We start from the raw sequence: 15,762 nt of genomic DNA, 5'->3' as shown, positions 1-15,762 counted from the left end.
ACAAGATTGTAAATGTTTTCAACCATTCAATCCTCTGACCACTTGTGAGGCTAATAAGTCACCATCTACAATGAAAACAATCACACATAAAACACAAAACAGTGCAACAATAATTTCAATACCTGATAAAGATCAGCTGCTTTTAGTTAGCTAGCACTGAGTTAGTTCCGACACCACTGGTACTAATTAAGCGTCCACTCCAAGATAAAGACCACTGAAGTAGGATGTACACCAGCCTTCATGCAACTTTTTAACCATTAGTTAGAATATACGATCAGAAAAGTCCCACGTATCAAACTTGTACACTTATATTAAGAATGTTCTGCAAACAATACAGCATCATTTTGAAAGGAAAACAACAGTATTTTTAATTCTAATAATTATTTTTAATTACTTTATTTTGGCATCAGCAGACTTCCATATAGACAGATTTGTATCTTTAGTGTTTGTGGCACACATGAACCGAAAACTCTGCATGTTTCGTCAGAATCATGGGAATTTATTACATCAGCAGTTGCAGCAAAAACAGTTTAAAATCTGTCATTCACCCCATCATCCCACGCCACCCTGGCCTCCCAACATGGCCGCCGAGCAGGACAGCAAAGAGAAAGTCAACTCTTCAATGTCTGTAAAGTCGGCGCCGTCCTCACTGATGCTGAAAGAAGAAACAGAAAAACTGTTTCCCTTTTGAGGCCTGGCGCTGCACAGCACAATCCCACAATGCACCTGTTCAGGTGGCACATCAGCCTCATTAAGCTCGTGAGCCTCAGTCTGGGTAAGAAGGGGCGGAGCCTGGGTACGAAGCAGCAGCCACATATCAGAGCAGACAACAAGAAGGAAAAAAAACCAAAAACGTTGATGCTGAAGAACAGGCACGTTGGAATACTGTGTGTGTGTGTGCGTGTGTGTGTGTATTATGTCTAAACTATCACTGTTTACAACAGTGGAAAAAACTGTTCGTTTCTCACAGAAAAACACTGTCACGTCTTTTATCTGCTTTTTTTTTCTCTTTTCAATTTTTTCTCTTTGTTCCTCCGTTGGTCGCTGCCGCTGCCTTGTCGTCTAATGGAGGAAGAGCGAGTGTGTGTCTTTGTAGTTCAGGTCCCTCAGATGATCTCAAAGGTCTTCTTCAGCTCCATGATCAACTGCCAATCAGATTTCTGCATCTCGTCTCTGAACCAGTTCTTCAGAGCGTCGATGGACGCCCGTGTGATCTGAAACAAAAACAAAGAGGTTGTTAAAATAACCAGAAACAGCCTTTCATTCTTTGCTCTAAAAGCTCTGAGCCCACATTTAAGTTTGCCTGCTGCTACAACCATTTTTTGACAGTAAAACCAAACAGAAATTAAAGTGAACACAACGTAAAACTAGTTTAAACACAGTTGAAAAACAGCACCAGGTTTTATTTCACTGTCTGGACGTCTCTGCTTTTGTTGTACAGAAAACAGAAAGACTACATGAAATTCTTGGCCTGACTAACTCGAAAGACACGAAGATATTCTTACCCTTCCTCTCCTTCTTTCCCCTTATTTAGCCTCTATTTAGGCTCGTTATTTCTTCCTTGCTTTTCTGTCTCCTCTTCCTAACACTGCTACCTGGACACTGACTGAAATCGACCTTTTAGCGGCGGAGTGAACAGCAGTGTTCACGGTAATTGTGATTTTTGTGAAGCCTCTCGTCTAACGTTCTTCTGTTCCTCCTTTAAGGGCGTGTCCTCACCTTGCTGACGATGATGTCTGTGGCTTCAAAATGGCGCCCGTACATCTTTGGCGACTCTCCTGGGATTGGCTCAATCTTGATGCAGATCTCCTGGCCCTTCTTCGCACTGTCAACGGGCTTGTGATTTATCTCGATGCTGGTGACCACACCGATGTCCACAAACTGACATGTGAACACAAAGGGTTAGTTTACAGTTCATTTTATAATTCACACAAACATCCACAGAGACTGTAAGCGGGTCTTACCGCTTTGCTGGGGACGCAGAGGGGCGTTCCCTGTTTCAGGACTCCAGCCTCCACTGTGACCCCCATCACGATGGGATCTCGGGAGTTAAAGATGAACTGAGGAAGAACTCGCAGCTTCACTGGGAACACGGCAACATGCCTGATGACACAGATAAAAAACACATTAACCTTCGAACAACCCATAAGTTAAATTAATCGATCACAGTCACATTGTTACTGAAGCCTAATTATCACACTGATCTGCTCCATTTTCAGCGGCACGCTGGAAGAATGTGAAAATAAATCAAGAGCATCATCTGCATATAAACTGACTTTTACAACCAATAATAACAAATAGAATCATCTACAAATGTATTATAGATCATTAAAAACACATAACAAAACACAGGGTTAGTTAAACAGAAGTTATTCTGTGAAAGGACACCATCATATATTTGCATATATACAAAAAAGGCTTATTAGCTGCAATGGACAAATAAAAGCCTTTTGGACTCCATCAACTATTTAATTAGAGTTTTTCACTATGTTATAGTATGTTGCTTGTTATTCCAGTCAATAAAAAGTCAAAAACACCCAAAGAAATCTGAACAATTAACACAAACGTGAGCTTTTCTTACCTAAACTCGTCCTGTTTGGCCTTCTTGTAGTCTTCTCTGTACTTGGTGAAAGCATCAAATAGGTGGTAGATGATTTCAGCAGAGAAGATGCGAACTCCCAGACTGTCAGCCATCTCCTGACTCTCCCGCTCCACCTTCACATCGAAGGCCAGGATCACAGCGTACCTGCCAACACCAACCCCCCAAAACTCTGTCACATCTACAGGTTCTACACCAGTGCTCCACCAGTACTAATTTCAACAGAGATACAAGGACGTCTGTGAAATGTATTCAGATTTTTTTTTTTGGATCATAAAATATTTTAATAGTTGTCCCAAATATTTTTAAATTAAAATTAGCCAGATATTTGTGGGTGCAGATTCTACAGTGTTTCTGCACTAACTAACTTGTGTTCATTTTGGCTGAGTGTGTGTTTATACTGTGACGTACTGCGGGTCGTGCTCCAACATGGTTGACGCCTTCATCACATCCTTCTTATGAACTGGGCCAATGTTAATGCCAGCGTACTGCAGGGACACACACACAGAGTTCAAAGGTCAAGGACTGTTAGTTTCTACTTCCTGTAGATTTTCAAAATAAGAGCTCTCAGCTGTACTGTCAGGTACTTACAGGGACTTTGGATGTCCGCAGGAACTCGAGCAGAGCCTCCAGCGATCCCAGCGTCGATGCCTGGACGTAAACACCTTTCTCCTCCAGTTTGATGGAGCTCAGAGTCTGCTTAAGCTCTCGCACCAGTTCATCCTGAAAACCAGCACGTGTAAGCAAACCGGGAGTCTTACAGGACCAGTTCAGTCCTAGTCTTGGAGTTTAACTTGGACTAAAGGGAAAAGCACTGTTACCCTTAGGACGGGGATCTCGTCATCCTTGTGAGCCACCAGCAGGGGGAGCCCGGCCAACGTCTTCTCCAAGTCTTTCCCCAGAATCTTCACTCCCTGAGCCGTCGACACTTCCTTGTGCTTCTCGTACTGGTTCTGCACACGACAACCAATCAACACGTCAACCACATTTATGAAGTCCAAAAAGCAGAGACTATGGCCATGAAAATGCATCTTTTCTTCTCAGTTTTGTCCTCCCGTCCACACGGCGTTTTCAAATATTTTGAAAATGCTCTCCAAAGCGGAACATTTGAAAACGCCGTTTTGGACAGCGAACCCGGAGCCTTTTCGAAAATGATGACACATTTTAGTCATGTGACCAATTACGCTAAGATAGCGGAGGGCATTATACAGCAGTTGTTTTGTTTGCTCTGAATCTTGACAGCCCTATTAAAGATTAATATCAGTCTGTACATGCTCCAGATGGCTTTTCTTCAAATTCTTTAACTCTCACTCGCTTTTGCAACTTTGTACTTTTGTGTTACTCGCAGAAACAACTCCACCTCATTGTTAGTCCATTTAAAAAACTCAACATTCTGCTGCAACGTTTCAAAGAACCAGAAAGTAAAGAAACGGCAGACAGAAATGAGGCAGGTCGAATCTTCTTGCGCTTCACGCATGCGCAGTACAGGAACGTAAGCGTGTTCGGGCGTTTCAATGTGGACGCACAACTCTGTGAAAACAACTGAAAACGCTTTTTCAGATAAAAACGCCGTTTTCAAATCTATCCGGGCTGGTGTGGACGTAGCCTATGAGTAGAAGTGAATTCATGTCTAATGATAAAGTGCACTTCTCCATCATTCACCACCACTAAAGCTTGATCTTGTTTCTTCACACATAGTCCCTCATGCTGAGTTTGGTAAACCTGAGTGCTTAAAAACATTAATAAGAACAATGAAGTGTAAAAACAATTAAAACCAGGATGGTTTTTTGGATTGCAGAACATACTTGACTTGTCTTTTTTTTTTTTTTAGACAAATGTCAAAAACACATGTTTATGCTGAAAAACAATGCATATGTACAAGAAGTTAGAGCTCCATAATGAAATCCTCGAGCTTCGGCCGCTCTTGTTTTTCTTTCTTCTCTTTCATTTTTTGTTTAAATAAATAATTAAAAGTGATTAAAACTCTCAATGTGAGAGAATAAACAAAGCTCTGCTGGAAATTTACAGCACAGTCTTATTTCTGACAGGAAAAGGCCGCAGGCTGACTTAGATGAACAAGCCTTCAATGAGAGGGATTTGATGCACTTGGAAAAACAACAACAGTGTGTATAGTTGGTCTTCTGCAGTAAAGGCAAAGACTGTGTGACCTAATCTGACATATGACGTGTGTGTATGCAGTCATTAAAAACCATTTCATAACAAAAGTGTGCATTTTGCATGAGTTAATGTGACCCCATTAGTAAAACTCACCATATAACTCACTTTAAAAGCATCATTTTAGAAAATTCAAAGTAAAGTCTTCTCATTCCTCAATCTTTTAGATTTAGAGGAAAATATAACAACTATTATTGTGGGCAATTTTATTTAGGATTAGTCTGTACAGGATAACGTTTTTAAATCAGCGTTAAGTTTTTGTTTTAAAGAAAAATCTTTTACGAACGCCAAACAATTTTTTGTGCGTTTAGTTTTATATCAAATATGAAAAATAATCACACAAAGACTGAACAAATGCGGAGAAACAAATGTATAATGTGCCAGCAGGGGGAGCCCCATCATCATATATCAAAGGAATCCACATTCTATTCATGGTTTGTACTGGTCAATGAAAACAAAGAAATAAAAATAAAAAGTCCTAAATCTGAGGAATAAATCAAATAAGGACAAAGCAGGCCCTTCATAAAAATGACCCAGTCGAACCACACATCTTTTCTAAAGCCGACATTTTTCCCCAGTTTTTATTTATTTATTTATTTATTTTTTAAACGTTGACTGTGTTACTTAAATTCCTTTTTTAATGCTTTTAATATAAAGCGCTTTGTCTGGGAAAGTGTCACACAAATCGTTATCTGCTAAATAATTAACTACAGTCACCTCCCTCATATACACGTGAGGGAAGCTGCATGAAACAGATACAAGCAGCTCTTTTTGTTGAACTGACTGCTTTAAACACCATGAGTAATTTAACTCAAAGCCATTATAGTAAAAAATCTTCCCGCTACATCTGAGCCAGATACATGTTTAAAAGCTGCTCTAACAAAATTTTAGACATGTTTACCTTCACTCGGAGTTCCTTCAGTGGAGGTGGCAGCAACAACCCCCTGATCTGCGTGACGATGGGCCCTTCCACCCCTGGTACGATGATGGTCTCTCCTTCCCGCAGACGACCGTTAATCAGGATGACATCTATCGTTGTTCCCATACCGGGCAGCGCTTTTACCTAAACACACAAAGATCACATGAAGTTAGTGTCTGGACGGTGGAGGAATGGAAAAAGTAGAGACAACAGATAAAATTGAACTCACCTCCATGACCTGAGCTCGCAGCTCGTCACAGTGCGCTAACCGCCGGGCCAACATTGTTTGGGTGAGCTCGACCAGAAGGGCGATGAGGTTCCCCATACCATCACCACTGTGGGCTGACGTAGGAACCAACGATACAAATGTACGGGGGTCCTTATTCTCATAAAACAAGGCGGCGTTAAGACCCTGAGGACAAACAGCACACAGAAAACAAAGTTCAGGGAAACTGAGCTTGATGTCGTCTTTGGTGTTCCTCAAGCCTCAATGCTGGATGCTCTAAACTACAAAATGTTATTTCAGACTGTGAAAAAGATTACTATATAATGCAGCTTCTGAACTTTTTAGGGAGACTTTATAATATAATAAAACTTGCTGAGAAGCTTATTTTGTTGAATAAAAACAGTAAAAATCTTTTGTTTTACCCATTTGAATAACATTTTGATTATATTTAATTATAAGTAGGATAATATTCTAAGTAGTGAGTATATATTACATACAGTATATACATAAATACAAAATAGATACTAAGTACATTATGTATTTTCTTGTCTAACTCACGCTCTTTAATGAAACATTAGAAAAACTTGCTATTGGACTGTTATCATCTGAAATTGAATGGAAGTAAATGGCACAATGACCATAATGAATAAGTATTTCTCATTGTTGTGCTGTGATTGGCTGATAAATGATGATGTAATGCTCAACACCTGTTGTGCGAACTCCACAATGATGGCCTTGGCTCTTTCGTCAAACTCGTCTTTTGTGTTCTTCTTCTGCTTCTTTAGTGTAGCCACGACATCGGTTTCTGGACTCTTCTTCCAGTCGTAGAGGCGGTCGATCTGGTAACGGCAATAAAAAAAAAATTTTAAAAATCAATCTCAGAAAATTTGCAAGAGAAGAAGAAAAAGGTGAGGCTGATGTCGAGGAGCTGGCAGACCTTGTTGAGGGCAACGATGAAGGGGCACTTCTTCTCCTTCAGCAGGTTGATGGACTCCAGCGTCTGAGGCTCCAAGCCGTGCATGATGTCCACCACCAGGATGGCGATGTCGCACAGTGAACTGCCTCTGTTCCTCAGGTTACTGCAGTGAGAGAGGTCAGTTAGTGACAGACAGAATCAGGTGAGTGAGACAGGCAAGTCAGGAGAGACGGGCGTTACCTAAAGGACTCGTGTCCAGGTGTGTCGATGATCAGCATGCCAGGGATTTTGATGCTTTCTTTGTTGAACTGCACAAACATCACAGGGGTTAATACACAGTAACCATAAACACAGTTTATTCATCGTTCAGAGTGAGATGGCATACGTTTTTAGCCATCTTTGTCTGCTCCTCGATGGTCTCCTTCGGGACGTTTGTGGCGCCGATCTGCTGAGTGATTCCTCCGGCCTCGCCATCCTGAACGTGGGTGTGTCGGAGCTGCACGCAAACAACAAAACAAACAACAATAAGTAAACGTTGTAACGTCAGTAACAGTTGGTAAAAATTCTGTAAGCAGAGAGTAAACGTCACCTTGTCCAGGATCTTGGTCTTGCCGGTGTCGACGTGTCCGAGCACACACACCACTGGTGCCCTCAGCGTTTCCAAGTCGATGTTCTTCATGTTCTCCGCTCGGCGTTTCTAAGGAGACAAACAGAACCTGTCAGTCAGAGATGGGTATAGAGAGAGATCCTGTCACTCCCCCTGATTTTGCAGTGTCTCTCACCTCTATCCTCCTCTTGGCGCGGTCGTACAGTCGCTCCTCTTTCGTCCTGCCATCATCGTCCTCGCTCTCGCTGCTTTCATCCTCGCTCGGCGCCCTCCTCTTACCCTGGCTTGCGACCGTTGGCTTCTCCACTTCAGCTTCTTCCTCACTGTCCTCATCGTCTTCATCTTCCTCCTCGTCATCATCATCCTCATCCTCTTCTTCCTCCTCCTCTTCATCCTCACTAGCAGCAGGCTGAGGAGCAGCAATGTCCTCCTTCACCTCAATGTGGACTTTTTTCAGCTCTGAAAGGTGACAGATGGAAGTTTTAATTCTACTGCTATAACATTTAATGCTTCAGTTCGGTTTTGTCTTAAATTTAACATGTTTGTCTAAAATGAATGTTGTCATAGTGAAACAGACCGAGCTCTACCATCACGTGACTAGTCAATGCCAGCAAACGCCCCCCCCCCCCAAAAAAAACAACAACACAGGCCTTGCCCATACAGTGGGGCAAAAAAGTATTTAGTCAGCCACCGATTGTGCAAGTTCCCCCACCTAAAATGATGACAGAGGTCAGTAATTTGCACCAGAGGTACACTTCAACTGTGAGAGACAGAATGTGAAAAAAAAAAATCCATGAATCCACATGGTAGGATTTATAAAGAATTTATTCGTAAATCAGGGTGGAAAATAAGTATTTGGTCAATAACAAAAATACAACTCAATACTTTGTAACACAACCTTTGTTGGCAATAACAGAGGTCAAACGTTTACTATAGGTCTTTACCAGGTTTGCACACACAGTAGCTGGTATTTTGGCCCATTCCTCCATGCAGATCTTCTCGAGAGCAGTGATGTTTTGGGGCTGTCGCCGAGCAACACGGACTTTCAACTCCCGCCACAGATTTTCTATGGGGTTGAGGTCTGGAGACTGGCTAGGCCACTCCAGGACTTTCAAATGCTTCTTACGGAGCCACTCCTTTGTTGCCCGGGCGGTGTGTTTTGGATCATTGACATGTTGGAAGACTCAGCCTCGTTTCATCTTCAAAGTTCTCACTGATGGAAGGAGGTTTTGGCTCAAAATCTCACGATACATGGCCCCATTCATTCTGTCCTTAACACGGATCAGTCGTCCTGTCCCCTTGGCAGAAAAACAGCCCCATAGCATGATGTTTCCACCCCCATGCTTCACAGTAGGTATGGTGTTCTTGGGATGCAACTCAGTATTCTTCTTCCTCCAAACACGACGAGTTGAGTTTATACCAAAAAGTTCTACTTTGGTTTCATCTGACCACTTGACATTCTCCCAATCCTCTGCTGTATCATCCATGTGCTCTCTGGCAAACTTCAGACGGGCCTGGACATGCACTGGCTTCAGCAGCGGAACACGTCTGGCACTGCGGGATTTGATTCCCTGCCATTGTAGTGTGTTACTGATGGTGACCTTTGTTACTTTGGTCCCAGCTCTCTGCAGGTCATTCACCAGGTCCCCCCGTGTGGTTCTGGGATCTTTGCTCACCGTTCTCATGATCATTTTGACCCCACGGGATGAGATCTTGCGTGGAGCCCCAGATCGAGGGAGATTATCAGTGGTCTTGTATGTCTTCCATTTTCTGATGATTGCTCCCACAGTTGATTTTTTCACACCAAGCTGCTTGCCTATTGTAGATTCACTCTTCCCAGTCTGGTGCAGGTCTACAATACTTTTCCTGGTGTCCTTCGAAAGCTCTTTGGTCTTGGCCATGGCGGAGTTTGGAGTCTGACTGTTTGAGGCTGTGGACAGGTGTCTTTTATACAGATGATGAGTTCAAACAGGTGCCATTCATACAGGTAACGAGTGGGGGACAGAAAAGCTTCTTACAGAAGACGTTGCAGGTCTGTGAGAGCCAGAGATTTTCCATGTTTGAGGTGACCAAATACTTATTTTCCACCCTGATTTACGAATAAATTCTTTACAAATCCTACCATGTGAATTCATGGATTTTTTTTTCACATTCTGTCTCTCACAGTTGAAGTGTACCTCTGGTGCAAATTACTGACCTCTGTCATCATTTTAAGTGGGGGAACTTGCACAATCGGTGGCTGACTAAATACTTTTTTGCCCCACTGTATGTTTTTAATATTGAAAGTCTTAAGTCCAAAAAGCCTAGTGCATAAAAATAAAAGAACTCTCAGTCTAGTCAGTACCTAAAAACAAACAAAAAAATAAAGAAGGCTAGTCTGTGCCAATGAAAGTACATCCTTAGTTTAATCAGTACCAAACAACAGTACTTGCCTCGGTTAGTTGGTAATGAGCAGAAAGAACTTGTCTAAGTCTGGTCAGTACCAAACAGAAACACCTCAATCAGTAAGTGCTGATAAAAGTATACACGATTCTCTCCAAGTCTATTCAATACCAAAGCACCTCAGGCTTAGTCTAGCCATAAGTAGGAAAAAACACACAATTAGTCTAGCCTTTCCAAAAAAAACCAAAAAAACAACACACACACACAAAAAGGGGGGATACTAAGTCTCTACCAAAAGAGCCTGTTTTAGTACGACCATTTTTGCTACTGAAAAACATCACACATGCCTAACCCATACTATAAAACAGCTTGCACATGCTTTGTGATACCAAAAGGGCACACCTAACACACACCAAGCTTAGACCTACTTTGATGTTTAAGAAACACATATGTGACATGCCTAGTTGGTACTAAAACAAGCACAAATCTAAGCCATGCCTTTCGGGTACTAAAACAAGCATTTGCCTGCACAGCACAGTTTCAGTACCTGCTTCTCGTCGTGTCCTGCTGAGCCCCATTTTCCTTTCTTTTTATTCATGAAATAAAAGCAACATATAAAGAATTTAGGTCCCTCAAAGCCAACAGTCACACATGCTACAGCTGCTTTTTGGACTTCAGTATATCCTGCCACGGACATTTTAACTCAAAAGGCTGGGAATCGAACCACCGACCCTCTGACTGGAGGTGAAACTGTCTTTTTTTCCCTGCAGTGTTTTTCTCCCCTTCTTTATTAGATGTGAAAACAGAGGAAAGAATCTAATCATTTCAGGTGACCAAGGCTCTCACCTTTCTCCTCGTCACTGGCAATGGCCTCCCAGTTATCCACAGCAGCTTCTGGCTTCACCTCTAAACACAGAGACAGAACAGAAACAAGTTAACTTCTGTTCAGCGCAATAAAACACCACCCTGATACCTCCACTTCACACCTGCAGCTCTTACCTGGTTCTGCAGGCGGTGCCTCAGCCTCTGTTTCCATTGCAACTGGCTCTGGAGTCTCTGAAGTCGGCGAGGTCACTTCTGATGTTTCTGGGAAGGGGAATGACAAAATTATTTTTATTATATGACCAGCAGGAGGACTGTAGCGTCTCTCGGCTGGTGCGAGCAGCAGCGCTGTACCTTCAGGAGTCTGGGTGGCGGGCTTCTTCCTCCTCTTGTCTCCATAAACAGGTTTCTTCTTTTGCACCTCTTTGTCTCTGGATGGCACATCAACACCTGCACACACAGAATCATATTAGCTGTACAGAGCTGACTGTACTGGAATGACTGCATTATACTTCTGCTCATAGCACCCACCCTGAGCCTGCAGCAACATGAGCGTGGCCTCAGCACGAGCTCGAGCTTCCTTCTGGGCCTTCGTCAGCAGCTTCCCCTCCTTCTTCAGGCGCTCCTTCCTCTCCTTCTCCTTCTGCTTCTTCTTCTCCTTGCGCTCCTGCTCCAGGCGCTCCTACAAGGGCAGCAAAACCGATGCCACAGCGATTCGCGATGAGACGACAGGAAAGACAAAAGTGAAGAAGAACAAGAAGGAGGTGGTGGAGCTTTGTGTTTTACCTTTTCCTGCCTCTCCTTCTCCAGCTCCTCCAGCCTCCTCTGCCGCTCCTCCTCCTCTTTCTTGGCTCGCTCCTCCTCCTGCAAAAACAGTTTAATCATTTTCAGATATCAAGCACCCATCCCATCATGATCTCCATGACTACGTCTCCCACAATGCCCCACCTCCTTCATCTTGGCCAGGGCCTCCTGCATGGCCTTCACTGTGGCCTTGCTAGGTCCCTTCTTCTTCTTGTCTTCATCCTTGTCTTTCTCTCCTTTCTTCTTCTTCTTGTCTTTCTTCTTTTTGTCGCCCTCTGGCTCCTCTGCAGAAGGAGAAGAAACCCGTCACACTGAATGGCATCACACGATTTCTTGTTTTTCCTGATAATAACTTACCCTCTGCTGCTGGCTCTGCCCCTTCCTGTTCTTCCAACACTGCTGCAGGAGGCGCATTTTGTGGAGGCGCGGACTCAGTCTTCTTCTCTGGCTCTTTCTTTGGCTCCACGCTGCCCTCCTTCTCCTTCTGCTTCTTCTGCTTCATCCTCTCCTCCTCTTTCTTTTTCCTCTCCCTCTCCTTCTTCTCTGCTTTCTTCTGTGCAGCCGTCTTGATTTTGAAGGTGCCATCGTCCTCCTGCTGCTCCTCCTCGTCTTCGCTCTCGGCCTTCAAAGGCTTCCCTTTCTTCTTCTTCTTGTCTCTCCTGGAGGTGAACTCCTCATCGTCTTCGGAGTCATCCTTTCCAACGCTGCCTCCTTCTTCTCCTTTCCTCATACCTTTGTCCTGGTCCTCCTCCTCGTCGGACACTGAAGGTTTTTTGCCTCCTTTCTTTCCTCCTTTGGTCTTCAGGCGAGACTGTGAGCTGCTGTCATCGTCAGATTCTGAAGCAGGAGTAGGAGGTGGGGCCTGGAGGAGCAAAGAATAGAAATTTAGACACTTTCTAAAGAGTCTGTGCTCTTATTTCTATGATATGACGTTTATGTTCATTATTTCACCTTCTTCTTCTCCTTTTGTTCTCCATTCCTTTCTCCATCAACATGACCTTCAGCATCATCACCCTCCTCATCCTCGGGGCTGGCTCCGCCCTTCTTTCCTTTTCTGGTCTTCTTCTTCTCCGGTTTAGGGGGCTCGAAACTCTCTACTTCTTCTGTGATGTCTGTTTTCTGCACAGAGAGAGATTCTTTGTATCAGAACAAATCTTCAATCTCTCTGACTGAAAAAGCATTTTTTAGCTGAAGTGCCCCTCGGATGCGTTTACCTTCCCCTTTCCTCCTGTGCTCTCGAGCGATAACTCCTCGAGCTCCTTCATGATGTCATCCTCACTGGAAGAGGAGGAAAGAACTGTTTTAGGAAATTTCAAAGCAGTAAGCTTGATTAAAATAAAAACGATCAGGAAGAATGTCTCACTCAAAGTCATCTTTCTTCCCTGCTTTCTTCTTCTTCTTTCCCTTTGGCTCTTTGGAAGCTCCGGCTCCTTCGATCTCCGCCGCCAGAGCGTCGATGTCATCTTTGGCACTGAGCACAGATTTGAAAAACGGTCAGAGCACGAGAGTGACACCCGACTAAAACCTGGTCAGACACTGAGAACACGGGCTGCGAGAGGAGACCGAGTTAGACTGTGTTTCTCTTTGTGTCAGAAGAATGTGAATGTGAAGAGCTGCTGACTCCTCATTTCCTTTCATTTCCCATCAGCCCTCTGAGGCACAGCGAGCACAGAGCGACAGCAGTGCTGTAACCACGGATTGCGTTCCCTCAAGTCACTGTAGATCAAATATCATCTGGCTTCAGACTCACAAAGGAAGACATCTAATCTGCTCTGTGAAACTGAAGATGAAGTATGGCAACAGCAAACCGCTGATTTATCAATTACATCTGAGATTTTCTGGCATTTTAGATCAAACTTTCAAAGTTTAAATTCATCTACAAAGTGAGCTGGAGGCACATTTGGATTACTGAGTAGGCCTCAAAAAGCTGCACACAGACTGTTAATATGTTGTGAGGGAAAACCTTAGAAGAGAGTTCATAAAGAGACTAAGTGTGCAGAAAAAGATGCACAGATGCACAAAAAGGTAAAACAAAAATTACAAAGGAACCAAACGTTAAATGCAAAGTTTAAAATAAAGAAAAAAAAAACCTCCTCAAGAATGAAGAAAAATGGAAAAAGTTATGACGAGAAACTTTAAGGAAAAACTAGAAAAAATGAAGTATAAAAAAATAATGGTAACGTGCACAAATAGCGAGTAAAGAGTCATAAACAAAGACGAAACACAAACAAATAAAACGAAACAAACAAACATAAAACCTGCAAAGGTGTAAGGAGAAGTTCAAAAACACAGACAGACAGTAAAAATCAGCAGACAAGAAACTACAAATGAATTTAATATAAGTTTTTGCTAGAAGCGGCATTACTACCTCAATACGCTTTAACACAGAAAACAATAATATTAAAACCCAACATCTGGCAGGAGTTTCATGCTCCATCTGTGACGTCAGTGTTTGCATCATCACTCCCGTTATATCTATATTTGAGTTAAATGTTTATTTCAGCTAATTAGTGTGAGTTTCCCTCCCTGAGCCGTTTAATCTGATCAGAGCGTTTCTCGTGCAACGGTGTCCATGGAGGGTTAAAACTAGTTTGAAGCCTCTCGACTATTATTAGTGCATTATTAGTATTGATTATAAATGAAAGATTAGGTGATCGGGTTCATCAGCGTACCAAAACCCGATTAAACTTTCCTTTCACAAGCAGGTGATCGCTCCCAGACTGTGGCGTGTCTGTACCTGCCTGCTCTGTTTATATTTACTATAATCACGTTTTAGAGTTTACTCGTCAATAAAGGAGCAACAGCAGCACATCTGTGCTGTACCTGGGGATAGCCGTGACCGCAGCGGCTCAGGTGATTCAGCCAGGCTTGCGTCATCGAGCAGGTCTTTGCTCACAGGTGATGTGTCTCCGTTACAGCAACTGCAGGCCGCCTCTTAGAGCAGCCGGCTCTGAGGCGGCTAACGCGGACACATGTGGCTCCCGTGAGCCCCGCAGCTGGCGGCGGGAGGCCCACCCAGGCCTAGGGTAACCCGGATTCGCCCGTGTCAGCCCGCCTGCTGTTCTGTAATTCTCCTTAAGCCACATTCAGGCTGTTTAAAGCTTCGCTGCCTCACTCCCTCACAGACTCGTGGTTAGCATCCGCTAGCATGGCTAGCCATTAAGCTAACAGTGTAAGCAGCGGGAAAACGGGCCAGTCTGGGGGTGTTCACGGGCCGGGAGAGCCCCGATGGGGCTCGGTGTCAGTGCGGACCAGTGATGTTTATCGGTAGCCGGTGCGCTCCCTACCTGTCCTCTCCGGATTTCTTCTGTTTCTTCCCCATCTTGAAGCTTCAGGTCTCCGCTTACTTTGCTCTGTGTTGGCCGACGTACACGACGACTCACAGCGGGCAAAGATCTCCTATTGACCGCGAAGAGGGGCCACTCCGCTCCTCCACCTCTAATGCCATACATCCTAGGGTGACCAACCGTCCTCTTTTTGCACTTGTTGACTTGTAAAAGCTTATATGACATTTTTTATTTCACCTTTTATTAACCGCACAGAGAAGGCATCGTTTAAATATGTTAAAGTTTTCTTTAAGCAAACAGTAAGTTCTCCATGTCTGGGCCAAGTGTCCTCTTTTTTGGAAATCAAAATATGGTCACCCTAGTGACACATTTCCACAAGAGTTTGGGTTTATTTTCCACAGTTAATGATTTAATTAACTTTTACTATCAAAGTTGGAAAATGTCAAAACGTCTAAATACTTAAAGTGGCGAATAAAAGTGATGTATAAATGCCATTCCTCTCCATACAACAAAGATTTAATTACGCTATTATCAGTTTCTATTGCTTATCTTATTATTTTATTTAATACCTGCTTCTCTCCTAAATAATGATATCACGTGACCGTCTGTTCACGGAGAAATTGTCAGAGTGACACCTCCTGTTATATTCCCCTCCAGTGATTGGTCAGCACGCGTGGCTGAATCGGTACTTTTGCGCATGCGTTGTACGCCTTCGGTCTGACGACTTACAATAAAACTGTATTATTGATGATGCATTCGTTTCCTTCAGCCACATGCTTTTCATCATTATTAACTTTGTCCCACAGACATTTATTTTGAAAGTCTGATCATATTTTTGTGCTTGAATTGATATTGGTTCAAATACATGTAATGATATGGTGTTTTAGGCTGATTTTTACCCGACAGTATACACATCAACTTGCATTTAAATATTTATTTAAGAAAATGAATATATACGATAACAGTGCTGGCACATTTATCGGGAGAGTTAGGTGTTATTTTACAGTACATGCTTAATAAAATAA

General features: G+C 43.1%; 1 protein-coding gene across 1 annotated transcript; it reads right to left on the bottom strand.

Moving 5' to 3' along the window:
- Positions 1-364: 364 nt before the first annotated feature.
- eif5b (eukaryotic translation initiation factor 5B) lies at positions 365-14,884 on the bottom strand. Its single transcript, XM_085399691.1, has 26 exons — positions 14,738-14,884; positions 12,814-12,921; positions 12,665-12,728; positions 12,402-12,569; positions 11,808-12,312; positions 11,595-11,734; positions 11,433-11,510; positions 11,178-11,328; positions 11,001-11,096; positions 10,824-10,910; positions 10,671-10,730; positions 7,618-7,901; positions 7,425-7,532; positions 7,221-7,331; positions 7,076-7,143; positions 6,857-6,998; positions 6,627-6,758; positions 5,923-6,105; positions 5,676-5,837; positions 3,421-3,552; positions 3,191-3,322; positions 3,011-3,087; positions 2,582-2,746; positions 1,965-2,103; positions 1,720-1,881; positions 365-1,214 (listed from the first exon to the last, which is right to left on the bottom strand). The coding sequence occupies exons 1-26, from the start codon at positions 14,770-14,772 to the stop codon at positions 1,107-1,109; spliced, it is 3,597 nt and encodes a 1,198-aa protein (XP_085255817.1). The 5' UTR covers positions 14,773-14,884; the 3' UTR covers positions 365-1,106.
- Positions 14,885-15,762: the final 878 nt, after the last annotated feature.

The sequence above is a fragment of the Rhamphochromis longiceps genome, linkage group LG23, assembly GCF_057381845.1.
Source record: "Rhamphochromis longiceps isolate RC_006_pf linkage group LG23, R_longiceps_female_GT1.1, whole genome shotgun sequence".
Taxonomy (NCBI): domain Eukaryota; kingdom Metazoa; phylum Chordata; class Actinopteri; order Cichliformes; family Cichlidae; genus Rhamphochromis; species Rhamphochromis longiceps.
This window is presented reverse-complemented; position numbering and strand designations above follow the sequence as displayed.

Bases quoted from the DNA above. Each gene is read 5' to 3' on its own strand.
- eif5b (XM_085399691.1), bottom strand. From the start codon at position 14,772: ATGGGGAAGAAACAGAAGAAATCCGGAGAGGACAG. The intron at 6,999-7,075 runs GTAACGCCCGTC...CTCTCACTGCAG, and splicing joins CCTGGACACGAGTCCTTTAG to TAACCTGAGGAACAGAGGCA. The intron at 6,759-6,856 runs GTCTGCCAGCTC...TGCCGTTACCAG, and splicing joins TCATCGTTGCCCTCAACAAG to ATCGACCGCCTCTACGACTG.